The sequence below is a fragment of the Falco cherrug genome, chromosome Z (assembly GCF_023634085.1).
Source record: "Falco cherrug isolate bFalChe1 chromosome Z, bFalChe1.pri, whole genome shotgun sequence".
In the NCBI taxonomy this organism is placed as follows: domain Eukaryota; kingdom Metazoa; phylum Chordata; class Aves; order Falconiformes; family Falconidae; genus Falco; species Falco cherrug.
Window position 1 is genome coordinate 50,521,700 of NC_073720.1, and position 21,590 is coordinate 50,543,289.

At 38.4% G+C, this 21,590-nt stretch overlaps 1 protein-coding gene across 3 annotated transcripts in view; it reads right to left on the reverse strand.

The window, feature by feature from the left end:
* SLC27A6 (solute carrier family 27 member 6) overlaps positions 1-16,180 on the reverse strand; it is a 39,979-nt gene extending 23,799 nt beyond the window's left edge. For 2 of the 3 annotated variants that reach the window (XM_055699789.1, XM_005433406.3), the window contains exons 1-4: positions 15,019-16,177; positions 6,492-6,698; positions 4,166-4,324; positions 3,009-3,133 (exon numbers count right to left, since the gene is read on the reverse strand). In XM_055699789.1, the coding sequence (XP_055555764.1) occupies positions 3,009-3,133; positions 4,166-4,324; positions 6,492-6,698; positions 15,019-15,532 (1,005 nt within the window). In that variant the 5' untranslated portion in view covers positions 15,533-16,177. Of the gene's footprint in view, positions 1-3,008; positions 3,134-4,165; positions 4,325-6,491; positions 6,699-15,018 lie in introns of all 3 variants that reach the window. The other variant, XM_055699788.1, reaches the window with a different exon arrangement.
* Positions 16,181-21,590: the final 5,410 nt, after the last annotated feature.

Sequence of the window (21,590 nt, forward strand, 5' to 3'; positions counted from 1 at the left end):
TATTTCACCTACTTGAAAAATAGTAATGGATTCCAAAACTTATTTAAACTCCTTCCACTTCTTTGTGCAAACATGTTTGTCTTCCAGTCTTAACATGACAAATACTATTTTTCTTCAAGTACCCAGCTGTCAAACTGATTAATTTCATAATTTTAATTTTTCTTGATAAGGTATATTAGGTTTCTGTTTAGCCAGCTAGAAAAGAAAACCCCAAAACAAAAATAACCTCATAGCCTCACACAGCAAAGAGTTTAGACATGCCAGCTCCTAGAAAGTATGCATGTAAATTAATAAATAGAATAGTTACATAGTTAATGAATAGTTAATGATAGTATAAATAACTTTAGTTGCAAAATTCAAAATTTTACAATGGCTTGTAAGGATTTAAAAATAAAACGGTTTGTTTTAGAAAATGAAGTATATTAATCTATCATTCCTGCTTTAAGATACTCAACAGGGTAAAATGGGTAAAATAAAATGCCATGCTCAAACTGTATAGTTAAAGGACAGAAAAGGGGAACAATCAATATTTGGGAAGTGCTAGAGAAAGGGAGATGACTTTGAGGAAATCATGTTAGCCTACAATGAAGAAAAATCACAATTTATCAAAGCTCAGTCTTTCATAAGTTTTGATTTTCCTTATGGTCTTTAACTTGATTTTTCATTATTCTGTGCTTTTTTTATTTACTTTATTATAAAGTTAAAAACTAAACAAATAAAAAGAATAATTAAAAACCCCAACAAAACTGAAAAAAAAAGAAACACAGGAAGAAAGGCATCACTATTGTAGTGTTATGTCACAGACAGTGGTCGTCAATGGGACATCAGCCTATGCCCTTTTTAATTCAATAACTTCCTCTTTGCTAAGGCATGTAGGGATAGTGCTGGAGGATCTATGACCCACCACTACATTACTTAAACACTTCTGAAAATTTTCATAGAGGAAAAAAAAATTCAATTTGAGATACTAATGCAGATTTTTATTTTGCTGGAAACAACACTGATTTGCATTCTTTTTGAATTATTCGAACATTGCTTAAGGAAAAGCTTATTCTGGAAAACCATAAAATGAGGACTTGGATTAGAAAAGAGTTTTCAGATTAATTAATTTGAATTATTGGCCCCATTTCCTAAGAGATGAGTCATTTCAATAAAATCCACTGAAACGAAAATAAACCATTGATTTATTTTTTTTTTAAATCATGAAATTGAATTATGATAGAGGCAAACAGAGAACCTCCAAAGAGATAACAACTGTATTGCATCCAACTTCTGTACATTTTCCCAAATCTCTTTGTATTCTAAACATTTTGTTAAATTAAAAGAGAATACAGTTCTTTCTGCTTAATGTTATACAGGTACTTGGAAGCTGTTATTTATTTTTATTTAGTATTCAAAATAAAAGCTGTTTATGATTATAAGTAATTGTGTAAAGTCTGTACTCCATACTGGTGGAGCCACAGCTTGAATACTGTGTTCAGCTTTGGGTCCACCCCTCACTACAAGAAAGACATTGACATACTGGAGCATGTCCAAAGAAGAGCAATGAAGCTGGTGATAGGTCTTGAGAACCTGTCTTACAAGAGGCTGAGAGACCTGGGGTTGTTCTGCCTGGAGAAGAGGAGAGACCTTACCGGTCCCTACAAGTACCTGAAAGGAGGTTGTAGTGAGGTGGGTGTCAGTCTCTCATCCCAAGTAACAAGTGATAAGATGACAGGGAACTGCCTCAAGTTGCACCAGGGGAGGTTTAGATTGGATAGTAAGAAAAAATTCTTCACTGAACAGGTTGTCAAGTCTTGGAGCTGGCTGCCCAGCGAAGTGGTTAAGTCACCATCCCTGGAGGAGGTATTTAAGGATGTGGCACTTGAGGACTTGGTTTAGTAGTAGATTTGACAGTGTTAGGTTAATGGCTGGGCTTGATGATCTTAAAAGGTCTTTTCCAACCTAAATGATTCTATGATTAAAATGCTTAACCAGGTAAGATAATGTATGATGTAACATTTAGGACTTCTTACTGAAACAAAAATGACAATCTGCAGCTCATAAATGGATGGAAATTGCCAGCATTAGTAAGATTGATTTTAGTTTATACTGGACTATGAATGTTTGCTTCATATTCATTTTCACACATGTAGCACAAGCATTTGAGGATAGAAAGTCAGTTGGGTTTGCCACAGGTTATATCCATTCCATCTATACAATTCTATACATCTTAAATTAATTCCAATGAATTATAGGCATTTACCTTACCCTAAACATCTTGGGCTCTCTCTGTCATCAATGGATAAGTACAGAAACCTATCAGAGAATAGCCAGATCACGAGTTAATTCAGTTAACCTGAGTCAACTATACTTGGTAATTACAACAGGTTCAGCATACTTTGTACTTGATACCTTGTAGGCAGACCATACCACCACTGACAGCCAAAGGAAAAGAAATACAAAGGAAAACAGTTTCAGAGAGGAATGTCACTTTAACAAAAACAGGTTTGTTGTCTGGAATAGCTTTCTAACTGGAACAAAAGGCATTCTTCCTTTGAGCTGCTCACACCAAACCGCTTCCAAATTTAAAAATACAGTTTAGATGGTCTCAAAACAAGCACATTCCACAAGCCAAAACAGTGCTGAAACACAACCTACAAAACTTGAGACCTCCGATATTTTTATGTGCCCAGAAACAAAGTTTTGAAAATTCTGAAAAGACAATGAATATTAATCCTGGTTTTCCAAACTTACATTGTGAAACTCTGTGAAATAATACTTTTTCACCAAAACTGATTCAGTTTTTAGTCTTAAAATCTTTTAATACTTTTAACATCTTCCTGATTCAAGCCATAACATTTTTTACAGTCCATAGATAACCAAATATTTGAAGAACCTCACATAGAAAGAACAGAGGGACAGGTTCAATGCAGTTTTATTTCCCCTTAACATAACTGCATTTAAGAACAATAACTGTACATATCACTTACTTACAGATGAATAGCCATCATTTTGATTCCACTTACCACTGGCTGGCTGCAAAGGTAACGGCAAAGTTCTCCAATGTATTGGATGACAGTCACATTGTACTTTTTGCAGTCACTCCAAAACTGACTAGCTGAGAACTTCTTTTTTAACACACAGGTTGCACCTTTATGGAAACAGTAGAAAAGGAAATGAAGCATTTTCTTTATATGGCAGCTTACCTAGCTATGTTCACTATTTCTACAAAATAGAACATAAGAGGAACTAAAAGCAGCCTTGTTCAGAGAATTACATAGTGTTCAAGCTGTTTTATTAGAAGATGTGTGTTCAAATCTGGTAGACAAAAAAGGGACATTAAATCAATCTCCTCCTTAGTGAGACTAAACCGATAGGTAAGAGGTTATAAGCAAGAAGCCAGCTTCTCTTTGTTGGTGTTGCAATATTATTCAAAAGAGTGTAACTGAAAATATCTAGAAAAGTCAGCCTGAATTAGCAAATCATTTGCATATCATTGAAATTTTGTTTTTCAACAAAAATAGTATTCATTGATGCAGATTCAATCAATTAATCCATAATCCATTAATCCTTCCCTTGCCCTGACTTCTTGATGCTTCAGGAAAAAGAAGTATTTGCCATAAAGTTCCAAATAAATATTTTATAAGAAAGTCACTGAGGACACCTACATTGTTTCTGTAAAGTATAGATTTTATTGTCCATGCCAGAACTACACAAATTAAATGGAAAAAAGTTATATATCATCTAATGATATATGACAGAGACGAATGGTTACTATAAATGTCTGTCAGTCTTAAAATTCACCAAAATGCATTTTTGTTCTATCTCACAGTACAACACTTAGTCTGTACATAATACTAATGCATTTTAACATTGCCAAAATATTACATGTCTTTAAATCCCTTTTTACCTAAATATAAAAGACAGTAAAAACAATTGTGCACAAATGCCTATAACTAATTCTTCCCCAGTACCACAAAGACAGCTTGTAAGAGATCCTTTGCTAATACAACAGCCCCTGACTCCAAAATACAGAAATATAAAGCTATTCCAAAAAGACTGTTCCATTAGATTTCATCAAAAGCATTAGTTTTCCTAATGGCAGTGAACCTGAGTGTGTTTTATACATTTTTATGTTAATTAATTTTCTATGAACAACATAATTAAGGGAAAAAATCCCTACCTAATTCAATGCATCCACCAATGCCAAGAAGAGATGCTGCACTATGATAAAGAGGCAGAGTAACATAAATGATGTCTTCTGCAGCAGCACCAAAAGCCCACAGTCCAGCAGCTCCTTTAAGAACCTGCATGTGACTGATAACTGCCGCCTTTGGGAGACCTGTAATGAAAATCCAAAACCATGCATGAAGCATCTCTTAAGATAACTATTTTTTCCTGTTAAGGTCTCTAAAATCATAAAAGAATCAATTCTTTCTTCTCTAACCATATTTTCAGCCATCTGTTTAGATGACTGTTAATAGACAGTGAGTTGCTTATTAATACAATATTGCACGTTTGCTCTGTACACGTAGAAACACAAACCAGTTTGTAATCTCGTCTGTTAGTTATTGAATCTGATGTTAAGTCGATTCAAATAGGTGGAAACATGAAGAAACTCCATGGCTAGCATGCTATCAAACGATATAAAGCCAACAAAGGGCCAAAAGCATTTACCATACATATGGACTTCCTTTAACATAAAGAGGCATCACACGATCTCTTTCAGGCAAGAGTCATAGTGACTGTAACATAATTAAGAAAGGTATGGGATCTACACAAAGTAAATCATGCAGTGGGTGTATCCAAGATGAGTGTATCTGCCTACCCGTTTATTTTAGGACACTATGAAGGCTATGTAGAATTAAAAAAAAAAAAAAAAAAAAAAAAATCCACCAACAATCCACTCCAGTTAGGTTCTTAATGAGTTTCTTCAGGTTCAGCACACAATTTCTGTTTAGCAATACAGACTCACATGCAAGGGCTTCCTAGGCTATTACTCTGGTACCCATTATTTTGAGTAGGCCACGTGTTCTTGCTTCATACATGTTCTCACATACACACAAAAATTTCAGGCTGAGTCCTGATGATGAGCAGGGTCAAAAAATTTAATAGTTCAGAAAGTTTTCTTACCTATTCTGGAAAAGCTAGAAAATTAGAAGACCCAACTACAGCTGTTAACTGGAAGTCTAATCCATGGAGATTCTAGCTACAATTCAAAGCTATTCCAAAACCCATCATACTAAAGAGAAAAGGCAATAAGCCTATGTTGCCAATGAATCACTTACCGCAAGAAGTGCTCTACAGTTTCAAGTTTTTTCCTTCTGTCTTTACATAAGCTGCTACACAAGATACTTCCTTCTTATAACTAATTTTACCAGTCATTGATTTTAGGAGCAACACTATGCTCTTGCTTTACCAAAAACCATGAAAAATGCTCAGTTACTTTAGATCAGTATTAATTATTCCACACTCTTGACACTAAACCAACCTTATTCTTTTAGTTACATGGTACATAGAAGAAATCCAGTATAAATAAATGTAATACAAACAAGGCCTCAAAAATATTTTAAATTCTACATAATTAAAATTTGAGACTTCACACAGGTATTTTGAATGCAGTTATAAGAAAAAAATCCTCCTACCTGGAGAACTCTGTAATATTTTTAGCTAAAACTCCTTACTTTTAATGAGCAAGGTCAACCACCTGTACATTAGTGGTATTATAAACATACCTGACCTCTTAAAAATATTGATACATTCCTAATTTTTTATTTTAGACTGACAGTTTTATTTCATAATTTTTCCCCAGAACCAGAAGCAAACAAATTACTTGTATGAGTGAAAAAAGCCACGAAACACATCTTCATTTTAAATCTTCTTGTGACTAAAGCTTTTCAGCTGAATGAGAATGCCAATCTGCTTATCTTAACAACATCATGCTGCTTTTCATGTCAGTGTCCAGTTTTTTTAAAGTCTTAGCTTCTTAGCTGGTGGAGCACTGGTAATAAATTCAGCCATCTGTTTCTAAACTAAAAGGCTAGTAACTTAATCCTATTTTCTGTCTCTACAGTGACCTGCATAGAACAAGACCTAATGAAGAAAAAATGAATGTTTACATGCTTGTTTTATGATTTGTTTTTTAAATTTCTAGATACAGTTAGGTATATTAGCTCGGCAGTGGCATGTAATCCCACAATATATCATCATTGTAAACCCACTGAAAAAGTAAAACGTTTTATAAACAAACACCTTAGCTGTGATGTAACAGGTAAAGCTTCTCATAGTGTTTGCAGAATGTAGCAGGAAAAAAAAAGAAGAGAAGCCCATAAACCACTGAATGTAAACAGTCACTGCCAAGAAAAATGCTTATTTTCTACCATAATATTTCCAGATAAAAAAATATTATATTCTACTATAAAAAGATGAACAAAAAGATTCGAGATTTGGAAAAGCAAGTTTCTAGATGAAAGCTGAAGGAAAATATAGACTCTTTAGTAGAACAGTACCTGTTGTTCCTGAAGTAAATATATACAAAGCAGATGACTTGAGGTTGTCAGCAGAACGTTGATTAACTGGAACAGGGTCTTCAGATGCTGCCTCTATTTTATCTAAAAGGGTATGCACACTTGGAAAAGCAGAGTCTTTGGTCATTATCCAAACACTAATGTCTTTTTGGAGGTTAGGAAGAATTTCTTCCAGTGTCCCAAGCAAATCTTAAAAATTAACACAAAACAATATTACTTACATTATCTCTTCACAAAACTAGCAAATAAAGCATTTTTCCTTTTAAATTTTACTCTTTGTAACAGAAAGAGGAATGAAAGTAACATGACATAAATATGACAAAAATGACATAAATAAATTCAATAAAATAATGATGAAGTAGAACGAAAATTCACTGAAAACAGGATATAATGTGGTAAAAACACTGCTGACCCCACAAGGTTTGTCAGCTAGCCCTCAAGGCTACGTAGTGAGCCTTCATTAGTAGCTCCTTCTTCCCACCTCATTTTGGATAACCCTTGGTCATTACTAAGGCCAGAAGTGTAGTTAAGCTTCATCTTCAATAAATTCAACAAATCATGAAGTAATCTGTTGAAGATGCAAGGCAAGCATAGACGTGGCTGGTAATTACAATGCAGATTTTCCTGGATGCCTTCAACAGCAATCTCTCATCAAGCACTATTTTTTTCAGAAGCACAGAAGTGACTAATTTAAAAACAAACACAAAACTGTAACACATATGTAGGTACCTAACTTTTACAGAATAGAAATATGATACAGGCCTGTGGCTTATTCAGAGACTGTCGAAGAGCCATGTGCCTATTTATGTAATGCTTTGAGTGTTTCAGATACAAACTCACTTCTAAAAAATAAAAACAGCAGCATAACTAAGATCTATTTTGTTGGCGTATCAGGAAAGAAACCATAAGAGAATCCCAGATTAAACAAAAAGAAAAAAGTCTAAATAGAGGCCAATCCTTAAGTAATATATTTGGTATTTATGTAAAAATGTGTAGAAATACAAACAATCTGTCACTTGCTCAGAACACTGCACAGGCATTTAAGTACTAACCCAAGAAAATTCTCAAGAATAGGAATAATACTGCTTTTAATAGAACTATTCATATACTTAAAGACACATTTACACTTAAGTGTTTTGCTAAATCTCCAGCTATGTAATTAATCTTGCAAATATCCCTGTGGGCATAAATTTATGTAATTATCTCAGTTTTTATAAATGAATAAACAAAGTCGACATGACTGACCCAGAACCTCATAATGAAGCATTGCCAGACCCAGCATTTGAAATCCTAGGGACAACTCCAAGCTCATTTCACAAATACTAAATATGGATACCCTTAATAGAACCTCCTTGCATAAATTTTACACCAAAATAACTGAAGATTTTTAATCTTTCAGAAAATTACTTTCCTAATGACGGTGCTACAGTGCTGTATTTTAATGAATGACATACTAATCTCTGTAACAGAGATACAGCCTGCTGTCACCAGCTAAACATATGACTTACAAACCTAGAGTAAGTAACCCAATGCAGAACTGAGTTCAGGAAGAATCACCCAAATAATTACGAAAATTTAAAAGACAGATAGCCTCCTGTTTGAATCACTGGAGTACAGTTCCCTTCCACTATACATAGCAATAGAATGAAAAAAGTGAATAAAAAATCATATTAAGGACAACAGTGTTAACTGCAGGATAATGAAAAACAGCTATTAATAAGCCAAGTGTGACAGAGGAACTATATACTTATTACCTTCTAATACTGATTTTTGTCTTCCTATTATTCCATATATACACATACGTCTCCTAAATATACTAATTATAGTTTGTGTAGGTACAAGTTAGGCTGAGAACCTAGCAATAGAAGTGGCTGCAGCTCCATTTCCTTTCTCAAAATAGTGAAAGAATGTAGCACCCTCTATCATTCTTTATTGGTGCACTAGCTCTAACTACAGTGCCAGCAAAGATTTTAAGGACTCTTAAAGATTGTTAAGAATCTGTTCACTCTCCAGCTTCCAGTAATCATTTGAACCAGACTCAGCTGTCCATCCTCTTTTGTTTAGGACTGCACACAATTCACAAATATTTCAAATTTTTTACTATTCCCAAGTTCTAGGTAAGATGTGCATCAAGTTCTTTGTGTATTTGATTAACATGAACTGCAAATCTGTCAAAAAGAAAAGGACTTGCCTCTTACTCCCCCCCCCCCCCCCTTTTCTTTCCTTACTTCAAAGGAAGAAAAATGGCAACTATTAATACAATCTCTACAGACACAATCATTAAAGATTCAAGAATGACAGGAGGGCAGAGCTCCCTTTTAGTAGATTGAAACATATTTACTCTAATTAAGATCAGTCTTCAAAATAAACACACACTGTTTATTGTTTCTCTAAACACTCATAAGACCTACTTTTTTGTTGTTGCACAGAGGCTTGCTTGTTTTTTTTAACTGCTATTGAACTATGAATCAATTATACAATAGAATTTTTCTTCTGTGCTCAGGAATCTAGTACTTGGAACAATATGTGAAGAGCTTGTACTTATATGTTATCTTGAAAGAAAATTCTAGTTAGACAGAGAACAGCAGAAACAATGAAGTGATTGAATGAATAAGAAAGGGTAATTTAAAACAGCTGTATTCAAAGTGCCAGAAACTGAAAATTACTTCTGGAACACACAGGAGCACGGGATGTCTGAAGATTACTCTCAGTTGTACTAACCTATTTCCAAATAATTATTCTGGTGATAGTCAACTATATGTTTTGTTCTCTGAACAAAGAATTTCTGTGCCAAACATTGTGTAGGGCTTATTGGACTTTATATAATCATCTTGTCCATATGTCAGGTAAAGACAGCCCTCTTGGAGGAACCATAGTTTGATTATTTCTAGAGGTACCTGATATGTGTACTTTACCATACAGGAAAGTAATTAACAGTAAAGCAATTTAGCTGTTTAAGCTTGTGGTTTCTCTGAAGTACTTGTTTGCTTTTTACACTATAAAAGTATATTCAGGTTTTGGTGTATTTGTTTTGGAAGACATGAATGTTTATCTGAAGTTTAGCCAAGTAGTCAGCCATTCTGTGTGCATGGTTTACATAGTTTCTATACGAATACACAACATGCGCTAAGTTTGGCTTCTACTGGGAAAAAAAACCCACTGTAATCAGTCCAGATGAATATGCTTCTCCACTTTTTTGCCTCCACCCCTTCCCCCCGGCCTTACTTGTAAAGCATTTCATTATTCAACAAAAAGTTTGTGAAGCTGTTATATTAAATTCACATTAATACATAACTCAGTTACATTTTTTGAGAAAGCGAGGAAAATATGTTTTGATTTTGAACTACTGTCCTAGGTTTCAAGCTGTACAAAAGGGGGTTTATGTTATTTTCTAGCAAAGAAACAATGCAGCCTTTTCGCAAGTACACAGTCCTACAGAGATGAAAGGAATACGTCAGATTACGAGATCAACTTGTACTGAACAGAAAGTTACTCAGAAGGAAAACTGTATAAAATGGTTCTTATGTAACTTTGATGTGTACCTTGGCTGATATGCTTAGCAAGCTATGGCAAGTCCAAACTCCTCCCCACATGGTCTAGCCTCAGAAAATAATTGTTACTTGTACTTGATTCCCCACGTGACTCCTTAGACTCAACATTCATTCTCACTAAGTAATAATAACAGAAATTACAAGTCAGATGTGGCTCAGGTTCAGTGTTGGTATCTTGTAACACTACTGAAGGCAGTAAAGGTAGTAAAACAGAAGCCAGCTTGAGGATTTACAGCTGGCACTGTTTTCCACTCAAAGGCCATCTGGGACACGAGATACTTCAGATCAAGTAAAAGCAACTGATCAAAGAGATACGGTGTCTAACAGCAGGTAACAGTGTCTTCTGTGGGCCTTCTGTGGTTTCCTTGTCCTAATTGTTTATGCTTAAATAGCTTTTCATTCCAAACAGTTAAAAAAAGAGCATTTTAATAAATCCTTTTTTTTTTTTTTTTTCACTCAGTGACTAACATCTGAAGGACGATACTGCTACTTGTATATAATACCATATGACCTTAATTCACAAATACCAAAAAACTTTGTTTACTCCAGGATGTAGACACACTTCTGTCTGAACTTTACTCCTGCCAGCATAAACCCTGGTTCTGAGCTCAAATAATGAGAAGTGCAGAAAACACTGAGCAGCACCAGAAAGCACTGCCGGTGCCTCAAGAGCAAAGAACCCTGGCCAGGAAAATGCTATACATGCACAGCTAAGAGATGTAAATCTGTACAGAATTGCAGAATCACACAGTGGCTGTGGTTGGAAGGGATGTCTGGAGGTCATCTTGTTCAACCAGGTCCACAATGAGCTGGCTGCCCATACATGTCCATATGACATATACACTCCCTAAATAGCCTTTCCTATCAGGACTCATGTAAACCAATCTCATGGCGTTTAGTAATGCAATCCTTTTACAGTTGAATCCTTGTTATTAGTGGTCATGATGGCAATCTGGGATGTACTTCTACAACCCGAACACTTCCAAGTAGCAATACGCTATAATACACTGGCAAATTCCATTTGTACCTTTCTGGTGGGTCACTAGATTGTAAGAGTTGTTTAACAGTATTGCTGTTACAAAAGCACTGTCCAAAACATGACATGTAATCCCTTGTTCAAGCAAGACGCCAATGAATAGAAATACGCCCAGCAAGGACAAAGTGCCTTTAAACAGGGGTCCTCAAACTTTTTGACCAGGGGGCCGGCGCAGATGCAGTGGCAGGCAGCCATCTGCAGCTGCTTGGTTTCCCCGCCCCAACCCTGGCGGGGGGGGGGGGGGGGGGGGGGGGGGGGGCGGGGGGGTCTGTAAATACCGGGGGCCGGATTGAGGAGCCTGGGGGGCTGTATCCAGCCCGTGGCCGTAGTTTGAGGACCCCTGCCTTAAAAGGTGCCTTCATTTTAAGCAGCACCTTACTCCTTGGTTTAACCAGTAGCTTATAAATGAGTAAGGGTGGCATAATCTGGTAACAACTGTAGTACGGATGAATACCTTTTAAACAGATCTTACTGTTGTTGAAGTAAGCTAATGCTGGCATTGTGACAGAGAGAAGGGCATACAGCTTCTTTTTTTCTCCTTTACAAGTTCCTTGTTTACCTACATGTTAGTTAACTGCTGTTTTATTAAAAATGCTGTTTTAAACTCCAACTTTTGAATCTCTTTCAAAAAACATTCCCCAGAACGGGAGTGGTGGTAGACTGTGTTTCTGGAATGGAAGTGTGAGAACATCACATAACAAATTAAAGCAAGAGCTAAATGCTCTGGAACACAACAGATGAAAGTTGCTAAAGCAAAAACACAAAGGCAAGTGGAAAAACTGGAAAGGAACACAAAGTCTAAATTTTGGCAAATCAGAGAATCTATATTTGCCTTAAAGTCTGCACTTGGATGGGAAGGGAAGAAAAAGTTACTATATTGTGCTAAATGAATAAGAACATCGCTGTCATAGAAAAAATTCAAACTTTTAGAGATTTATATGAAATCATATAAGAAAACAACAATAATGAGAAATGTTTAAGTTATCTGAGGCTAAAGAATAAAATATTCAATTGCAGAGAGAATATAATAGAGAGAAATTAATAGAACACACAAGTCAAAACCAAACCTCCAAAACATAAGTACTATTGGAAGTGTCTGACTGCAAGTGCTGAAAGAAAGACAAAATGATACTAATTGGTCTGGGTTACCAAATCACAATTTCTGAAAAACATGCAGGCACAAAACAAAATTGAAAAGTACAAATTCCACAAATAGAAGTGATCTTGCAATAGGCAGCATGAAAGACCAAACAAGACGTGTAAGAAAACACAACCACAAAGAGTGCCCAGCCTACTTGGATAGAGGTATCACATTTGTAAAAAATAAAAGCATTCTGGAAAAATGACAAGATGCACCAAAAGAAGCTGCAAGGTGCAATCATCTCATACAGAGGAAGGCTACACCACCATTCTGAGCGGGAAAGATTCAGCAATACACAATTATCTGTGGGAACTGTTGCAGGTAGCAGCAGAAGGTAGAAGGTTCCCTTCAGCACAACTGAAACTTAATATTAAGTAGATTTGACAAGAGCAGAATTTCAATAACAGATCTGGTCTTGCTAAGATAACAGTTTGATGGTCAAATTGTTAAGGGGGTGACTTCTGCTGTGCTGCAGTATATGAAAAAGACCAAAGATCATCCAAAATATTGAAAAGATAGTTTTGTAACTGTTACAAGGAATTTCTAAGTGAAACCTACATTTGTTTGTGGAGAGTGAAAAGCCTACATGTTTTTGAAAATCAGAATTGTCACTATCCAGAAATAATACCGTTACATACTAATCTGATTAAAAAAAAATCTTATGTTGCGAAACATGATGCCAGACTATGAAAATGATAGGTATTGGACCACAGGTTGATTTTTTTTTTAGTGTAAATAGTTTGAAAGAAAACATACATTTAAGCTGTGCACAATCCTGCAGAAAACTGTGCCGTAAGAGCAAACACACAAGAAAGTTCAAGTCATGCCTACTGATAAAGAAGAATCCCTTAAAACACCTACTAACACAGGACAAAGAGAAGTTCAACAGACTTCTGAGAATTATCTAACTATAACCTCGGTATTAAATAGTGCCCTGCAATTTTTATAAACATTAGGTAGAAATTATTACTTACAATATGTGCACTACGTTTTTGTTTCAAGAGTAGTAGGAGTTAGTCCTTACAGTCACTGGAGGATATGTGAACCCTGGACTCGTTTCAAGAGGTTCCTTTTCCACATGACGTGGCCAATAAACAAGTACACAACCAACTTCTTTCACAGATACAGGTAGAAGAGAGCCTCTAAGTCCCAAAGAAGAATACTATGAAGCCTTGCAGGCTCAATAGATTGACAAATTTAATGCAGAGACTAAAACCCATGAATAAAGTAAGACCAACATATAGAAGATCAGCTTAGAGACTAACTGATTTGTATCTGTGTTGTATTATCTGCCTGCACATAGCTCTTTTGTGAGCAGAGGCAGACTCCTAGAACAAGCTAGTGCAACACAGTCACTCTTGGTAACAGATTAGGAGTGGAGAAACAGGGACTCTGTTCCTCCTTTGCAAATGCTTTTTTCATTCATTAGTTAACCTCTCATTTAATAAAGACTACTCTTAGAAGTTTTGATTCAAAGTTCTCCTTCACTGCAGTCAATGAGCACGAATTTTCTGAACATTAAATCCATTCCTCAATCCATACACTCAAAAGCACGTATTCATGAAAGGGTGTTAAATGAGAACTTTTTTTCTTATTAAGAAGGCAAATTTAAAAACTGTCAGTTCAGAAGCACTGTGATCATGTGTTTTGGGTTTTCTTTCACTAGCTTGTTCTAACTAAAAAATACGCAGGGGACAATATTTAATACATCTTTGAAAGCACAAATTTGCAGCAGCAGAGAACACATGGAAGGAAATTCCACCATTCAGGTGTCATGGATGCACACCCCCCCCCCCCCCAGCCTGTGTAATAGGAATAAGGCGAGAAGTTGTGAAATAGAAATAAGGAAGAGTAGACTTGAAATAATAATTTTAGATAGGTAGGAAAACATTAACATTTTGAAATCTCCTCCAACCAAATATCAAGGTTCTGTGTGATCTTTTAGCATTGCAGATTCTCTTGCACTTGATCACAAATTCTGAGGCAAGTTTAGGTTTTGGATCTGTCTTCAGTTTATACAACTTCATCACTGAAGCCAAATTTGAATATAAAATACACAGTATGCCTACATCAAGATTTTACATTCTTTTGAAGCACTCACATAATAAAAATGTAATACTTTGGAAACTTAACGCAACACACACTATTATCTCCTATTCAAACACATCAATTTCTTCTATGATCCAACACCAATAGTAAATTGACTACAAAGCAACCTCCTATGTGCCACTCCTGTAAAAAAACCCCAACTTCCCAATTTTAGTCCCTGGAGGACTATCGTACCTGTGTGCACAGTTGTACAACAGAGGTTGTACATTATGAGCTTAAGACTTTCCAGCTTAAAGTGCTTTTGATCCCTACGAAGATGGGAAGATAGTACAGGAGAATAAAGTACATGACTTAAGTAAGATTAAAACTGGCTATTTAAAAAGGAATTGGAAATTATTCTTAGTATATCATTTTAATCTTTCCTGAAACACATTAAGCAACTACTGAAGTGATTAAATGCTTGGAACAGGCTGTACTTAGACGTTGCAAACGTTTCTGCAATGCACATTTTTTATCAAAAGGTTAAATGGATGTCCCCAAAACATGGATATACTTGGTTCTGCCTGAGAGGCTTAAGCTTTATGATCTCCTGAAGCCTGTTCTAGCTCTAGGTTTGTTTCATTCTATGAACATATGAAAACCAGGTTTTCAGTAAAGGAGCTGGAGAGACACACACAGGGGAGATGTCACATTAAAAGCTCTGGATGTACAAATCAGGCGTGTATACTCTACCTGCTCCCACAACCAGTATCTTGGGCTCACAGCTCATGACACAGTGCAGGAGGGATCTGGAGCGGACGTTGAAGTTGAGAAAAGCCACCACACAGCCCAGCTTGGCCAGCCCAAACCACACATGGATGAAATCTGGCTCGTTGCCCATCAGCAGGGCCACCGTGTCGCCCTTCTTCAGAGCCCCGTGGTGTAGGAAGACCTGTGCTACCCTGTTACTCCTCCTGTCCACATCCCGGTAGGTGTGCACCTTCCCTTCGTAAATGAGGAATGGCTTGTGGGGCTGCTTCTCAGCCAGCTTCACAAACTTGTCCAGAACTGTGACGATCTTTCCTTGCAGCCGGTACATCTCCAGTCTCAGCCCACACATCAAGACTTTCATCAGGTATCTCAGGTCAGCCCAGAAGTAGGGGAAGAGGAGTTTCTGGATAAGGTGCAAGGAGATGATCCCAGCGGCAGCGCCCGGTACCCAGGAGGGCAGCATTGGGAGTGGATAAAGGTCGTCCCAGCCACTCATTTCCCCGCGGCCAGGCGGCTTGACACACGGAGCTGGACGCGAGGAGCGTCCAGGCAGGCTGCGGGCTCTGAGGAGACAGCCGGCAGGGGCTGAGGCTTTTCCCGCCCTCCCCCCCTGCGGAGGTGCACCGCCGCCCCGGGAAGCTGCCGGCGACTCCCGGCCGGTCAGGCAACGGCAGGACAGGGGAAACCCAGCAGCCAAGCGCGAACGCCGGCTGCACACCTCGGCCCCGCCGCCCCCGCACAGCCGCCGCCCCGAGCCGCCCGCCCGCCTCAGCCTCCCACGGCGCGGCGGACCCCGCACCTGCGGGACGGCACGCCCCGGCGGGGCAGGCCCGGGCAGGCAGGGCTAGCGCTCCCGCCCTCACCACGCACGGCTGAGACCACAGTGCGTCCGCCTCCCCTCCCCGCGCCCCCGGGACTCACGGACACCACCGAGCTGCTGGCGGGGCGGCGGCTGCTCCCTGAGCCGGTTGCATAAGGCGCGATCAGCCTTACTCCACCCCCGGCGGCGAGAGCCCGGGAGGCTGGGTCCCGGGGTGAGGCCGCGGCCGAAGGCTGGGAGCCTCGCCCCGGGATGGTCCTTGCTGCGGCGGGCGGCGGTGGAGCGAGGGCCGGGGCGCTGGGCGCTGGGAAGGCGGTGGGGCTGACGGTGCGGCAGGTGCTCCCCGCTTGGCGCTTCTCTCGTTACGCGTGGCAGCGGTGCGGCCCCGGGAAGGCAGTTACCGCCGCTGGTCCCGGGGCTTGGCTCTGCGCCGAGGCGCTGAGGCATGCGGGCAGCGTCACCCCAGGGGCGCAGGGCTGCCTGCTGCCCGCCCTCACACACCACTGCGGCCTTGGGAGCGGTTTTAGGCCAAGGCGACCGGCGGCACAGCTAGCCTGGGGCAGAAGCGCCTTCGGGCCTGGTTCGGTCTGCCAGGAAACGGGGCTGCGCCAAGGCTGTGGGTCAGTGCACCACGGAATGTCTCCTTCGCGCAGGAGAGGTGCCACTGGTAAGAAGCAGTCACACCTGGGCATGGTGCTGGCCCTGCAGCTGCTGAGGTCTGTCACCCCAAGCACTTTGACACACTGATGGCTCCCTGCTATCCAAAGTCGTCCGCAGCTGTTGCCCTTGGTGAGACACGTAATGTGGTGTTCATGTGTTTCCAGTGCAGTGGAGTCCGGAGTTACATGGACCCCATGAAGCTGAGGTCATTCTATGAGTGACACGTTTTCTGTTGTGTTGGCTACAAACAGTTTGAATTAATGACTGTAGTGTGTATCGTGACAAAAACTCAGCAGGTACTTATTTTAAAACTGGAGCTTACAGTAAATGCATTTTTTTACAGGGTATGAGTATGCTTTTGAATAACTGTGAATTTTCCAAAGTCATAAGACTGTGAGTACGGGTAGTTTACAGTACAAACTCCTCTATCTGCCTGTTGCCAGTATCACATCAGAATAACCTAGCCTTTTGTCATGTTCCACACCCCATCCTATTGTTTACCTCATATACTGGCCGAGTGGTCCAGAGTGTTGACTAGTGCTCCAGAGTGTTACTGCAGTATCTGCAGGAATATACTTATTATCCACCCAATTGGCACTTGATACTAAAATCTTTTTCCTCCCCAGAATGGTACATCTTAATCATGAGATCCAAGTGCTAACAGTGTAGTCCTGGCTTCCATTGTCTCCTTCAGATACCAGGCCAGCTTGCTGTGTCACTTGTGCACGCTGGAGTCAGTAAGAGATGTCTTCCTTCTCTGGACAAAGAAGAGATTTATTTATCAAAGCATACTTCTTCTGGGGTCATCTTGAATTTTATTAATAGCATAGAGCAAATCCCATATTTGAAAAGATATGTTAGCTACTACCTTGAAACTGTCTAGCACAAGTCTAAGTAGAAACCCTGAACAGAGTAGTGAAGCCAAAACAGTAAAAGCAGCTCATCATTCACTTCTTTCTAGAATCTTCCCTTGCTACATCTAGACAACATCTCACAATTTCTGCTCTGCAGGTCTTCCAGGCACTGCCTGTGCTTCGGTGCTCAGAGCTCAAAAGCCCTGAAAGACTTTTGCTTCTCTTTAAAACACTTCTCTGGTAAGTGTATTCAACCAGACTGCACCTAGCCCATTGGCCCTGCCTCTTGTTCTGCTAAACCCCCAGCCATTCTCCTTTGCTACCATTTTAGAGCTTCCCCCCCTGCCCCCCGTCCTTTTTCCTTTCTTTCCTGCCCTGAATATCAGTCACTCTTTCAGCCTGTAAACCATCCTATACTATACAGCTCTTCTTTCTAGGGCAGAGGCAGTTTGCATGTGGCAATTTTAAATGCTTGAATATTGGAAATAATGTAACAGTTATAGTTTAAGCATTTCATACATTAAGCAAATGACCTAAATTTGTCCTTACAAAGGTTATAACTTATACTGAACCAGAGCATTTTTCCTGCAAAGCTTGCTTTGTCTGACTTTGGTGGGTTTCTTAGCTAGCCTCAGCAAGAGACTCCTGTCAGCTTTTTCCCCTCTTCTGCCCAAGTCTTCCTCCTTACGTCTAAGGATCTTTCAGATCAAGCCTCTTTCATACCCTTGTGACAAAAGCAAGAAAACTGGTATCAATGAAGTGTGAATGGAAATATCTATGGCTGAAGAAGCTATACTTGCAAAAGAGCTGAAAGAATGATCCGTACTGATAACGAACAACGCAGCTTCCAGGCAATCAAGTTGAGGAGTGTATTGTTTCTGGCAGGCCCAGGAGGCCTGCGCTTTGATTAAACCACAGTGCAAATGAGTCATTGAGGGACAAAGCTGTCACCAGAGGATGACAACAAGGTTGCAGCATTTCACATGTGCCATTGCTCTCCTGTTAACCAATAGGCTGTAGTAAAACAAGGAACTAATGAAAAACTCAAGAGATGTAATTAAAATGCTGCAAATAGATTCCTCAAATTATCATGTTATAGCAAGAAGACTTTTTTCTCCATGGTAAATGTGATATAGATTTCTGTTCTTCAACTCAAAAACTTGTAAGTCACTCTAAATCAAAGTGCACACTGCCATCCTCAGTGTTTGAAATAATTACTACAGAAGGATAAGAACAGAAACGATAGGTCATAAATTTCTCAGACTTCAATTTCTATAATGTATGCATTGTACTTCAGTAATTTTCTTCTTTCTTACAAAAATGGATAAGTTGAGGCAAGAAATTTCAGTAGACAATGAAAGAATCACAGAATTCAGGTGAAGCAATGCAGGAACTGTATTTGATTCCTGCCTGTGCCAGAATTCTGTCTGATGCTGGATAAGTCACTTATGCCCTCCCCAAACTGGGTAATAGTGGAACTATATGCCCAACCTTAGACTTTAAGACCTGCTTAGACTCTTGATTTGGTGGTTACTTAAACAACAATAGATTAAGACATGGGAAGCCATGCTTTGTACACTGTGCTAAGTGGAACAGTGAAAAATGGAACCCTTAGAAATTACCAGACACATTTGACTAGTTTTTTGAAGTCAGATTCAGCTCCTAGGTATCTGTGAGGTAGATGAGTGTCTATGAGCATTGGTTACAAGAGCTTGCATCAAAGAAGGCTGAGTATGACTAAAGGAAATTAGAGTCGCTCGTCTGACCAAATGCTGATGTCTAATTTGGGATGAGTTGAATTGCTTGCTTGACTGCCGTACAAGGTCTCAACTTAACTGTAACAGCAGTGTAAGAATGTGGCTTATATGCAGGTATTGCCTATACCTTGGGCTTGAACCTGTTGCCCTTGGCTAAGGATCATCATTATGGATTTGGTGCTATTCTGGATTCCTTGGCAATAAATGCCTGACCTTTAGGTGCTTACGCAGAAGGTGCTTAGCTTTTGAGTCATAGCTGCCAGTCTCATGCATCCCAAACGGCACTTACATGCCTCAGTTTAGGTAGCCGGTCTAGCTTCTAAAGTGAGGAGAGCTAAATTAATCTTCAGTATTTTTGCTCCCTATGGTTTTGGGGTTTTATCCAATGGAGATGTATGCACCCTTATTAATACTTCTTAAAGTAAATAGTACAGAATTTGAAAGTCTTACAAAGAAATTAATAATTTTATTTCACACAAACTAGTTAATATTGGCCGTGACTAAAATTTTGTGCATGCATTGGTCAGTGAGTGTAACAAACTGCTGAACTATTGTTAAGTAAATAAGAGCTTCTGTGTGCATTGAATAAAACCGTAGTTGTCTGGGAAAAGCTGGATGTTATGAGACTAAAATTACTAACATAACACATACTTGCAAGTGGTAAATTCATATTGTGAAGAAAACTTAATTAAGGCTATTTCAAAGTTTAACTCTAAAAAAACCTGTAAAAACTGTTATATTTTAAATGTGATATTTCTTTTTAAGTAGATAAACCCTCAGAAGTATAGCAAGAAATTTACCTGTTAACTGGCTTCTACATGTCACGAGCTGTAATCTATTTTACTGTTGATATTATGCAGAACTCACAAACTCATACCACAGACAAACCACTGAGCCCTGAATTATTTAGTACACTGAAATTATTCTGCTCAATTTCCTTTCAATAGAAAATATTTTGACGCCTAAGGGTATGGTATGACCCAATAGTGAAATAAAAAGGAGTTTAGTTTTCTTCTGGTGGAACTCTGAGGAAAAATTTCAAATTTGAAAAATTTGAAAAAACATTTTCCTGTAACATCTCAATGTAGCAAGAAAATGTACACAAATTACTGAAATGCTTCTGTAGTGCAAAAAACGTAGTTTTGATATTACCATTTTGATACATTATGCCTTTTAGTATCCAGATAACACAATGTAGTGCTCTATGTATATTTGCATTAGCTCTGAACCTCGCTAATATGTCTAAGGGAACTGGCTTGTTTGATTTCAGTAGCATAAACATCAACAAAGCGAAATACTTCAATTTGGGGAGGGTGGGGGAAAAAGGTTCTTTTAAATAAGGTATTTTATGGGTATGATGTTGGGGTTTTTTTTCCCCCAGGGAAGGTAATAGCATAAATTTTGAAGTGTCAGCTATTTAATTCAGATTTTATTAAAGTATTTGTAAATTAGTGACTTTTCTTCTGGAATAGAAGTTTTGAATTTTACAACACAATAAATCAAAATAGAAATTCCTAGAGGAAAAGAGTGTCTATGACTTAAAAATAGACACTATTTTTCATGCTAGCTTTTCAGATTGTCAGATAATGTTGTAATATGGAAAATTAAGAAAACAGCTTCACAGTCTGAAGATTATCTTGCACATTGTCCCCCACTATTGAATTCTTCCTTAGTATCTGTTAAATCCTATTCTGTATTCTAAGAAGTGGAAACATAATCTAGAAAATCTATATAAAAATAAATGTACCTGAAAATGCAATTCTAGCTCTTCACACCTCACTATTGAACTGCATCCCCATTAAAGTAAAATAATTATATTTAAACTGTTAATTTCCACAGTTTATCTGTGAAACTTGCATCTAGCAAAGTCTAAAATCTTAAACCTAAAAACAGACAAGTAGTAAGCAAAGCAGGAATGGCTGGCTGAGTGGCCAGTGAGCAAATTATAGCCCTGACAGAAAACTAACTCTGGGTTAATGTCACATGAGTATTTGGGGAATGAGTGCTGTAGTCATACTAAAGTTATAGGAAATGAAAAATATTTTTTTGTATTTTGGAATGCTTCTTTATTCTATAGTTCTGTGAGGACATTAATTTAAAATACATTACATGAAATGTCTGGTCTCAAGTCATTCATTACAACATGTCAATGCTATGGACTTGTGTCAGCCTTTCAAGGATGCAGACAAGTATCATTTCTAGTAGATGTAATCTTATTAATAGAAATCTTTACTGTTAATGTATTAGACCATTAAAAAAAACCCCAAAACAAAACAAAAAAAAACCCCAAAACCAAAACACTTTACTGTTGTCCATGATTTGCTTTGAGTAAGGTCTGTGGGTAAATCTGTATTTTTGCCTGAGTTCATGAAACTGTGTTCATACTAGGAGCCATTTGCCTGTATGTTATGCCAATGCATTAGTACTCCAGAAAATTTAGCTGTAACTTCCCAGAGAAACAAA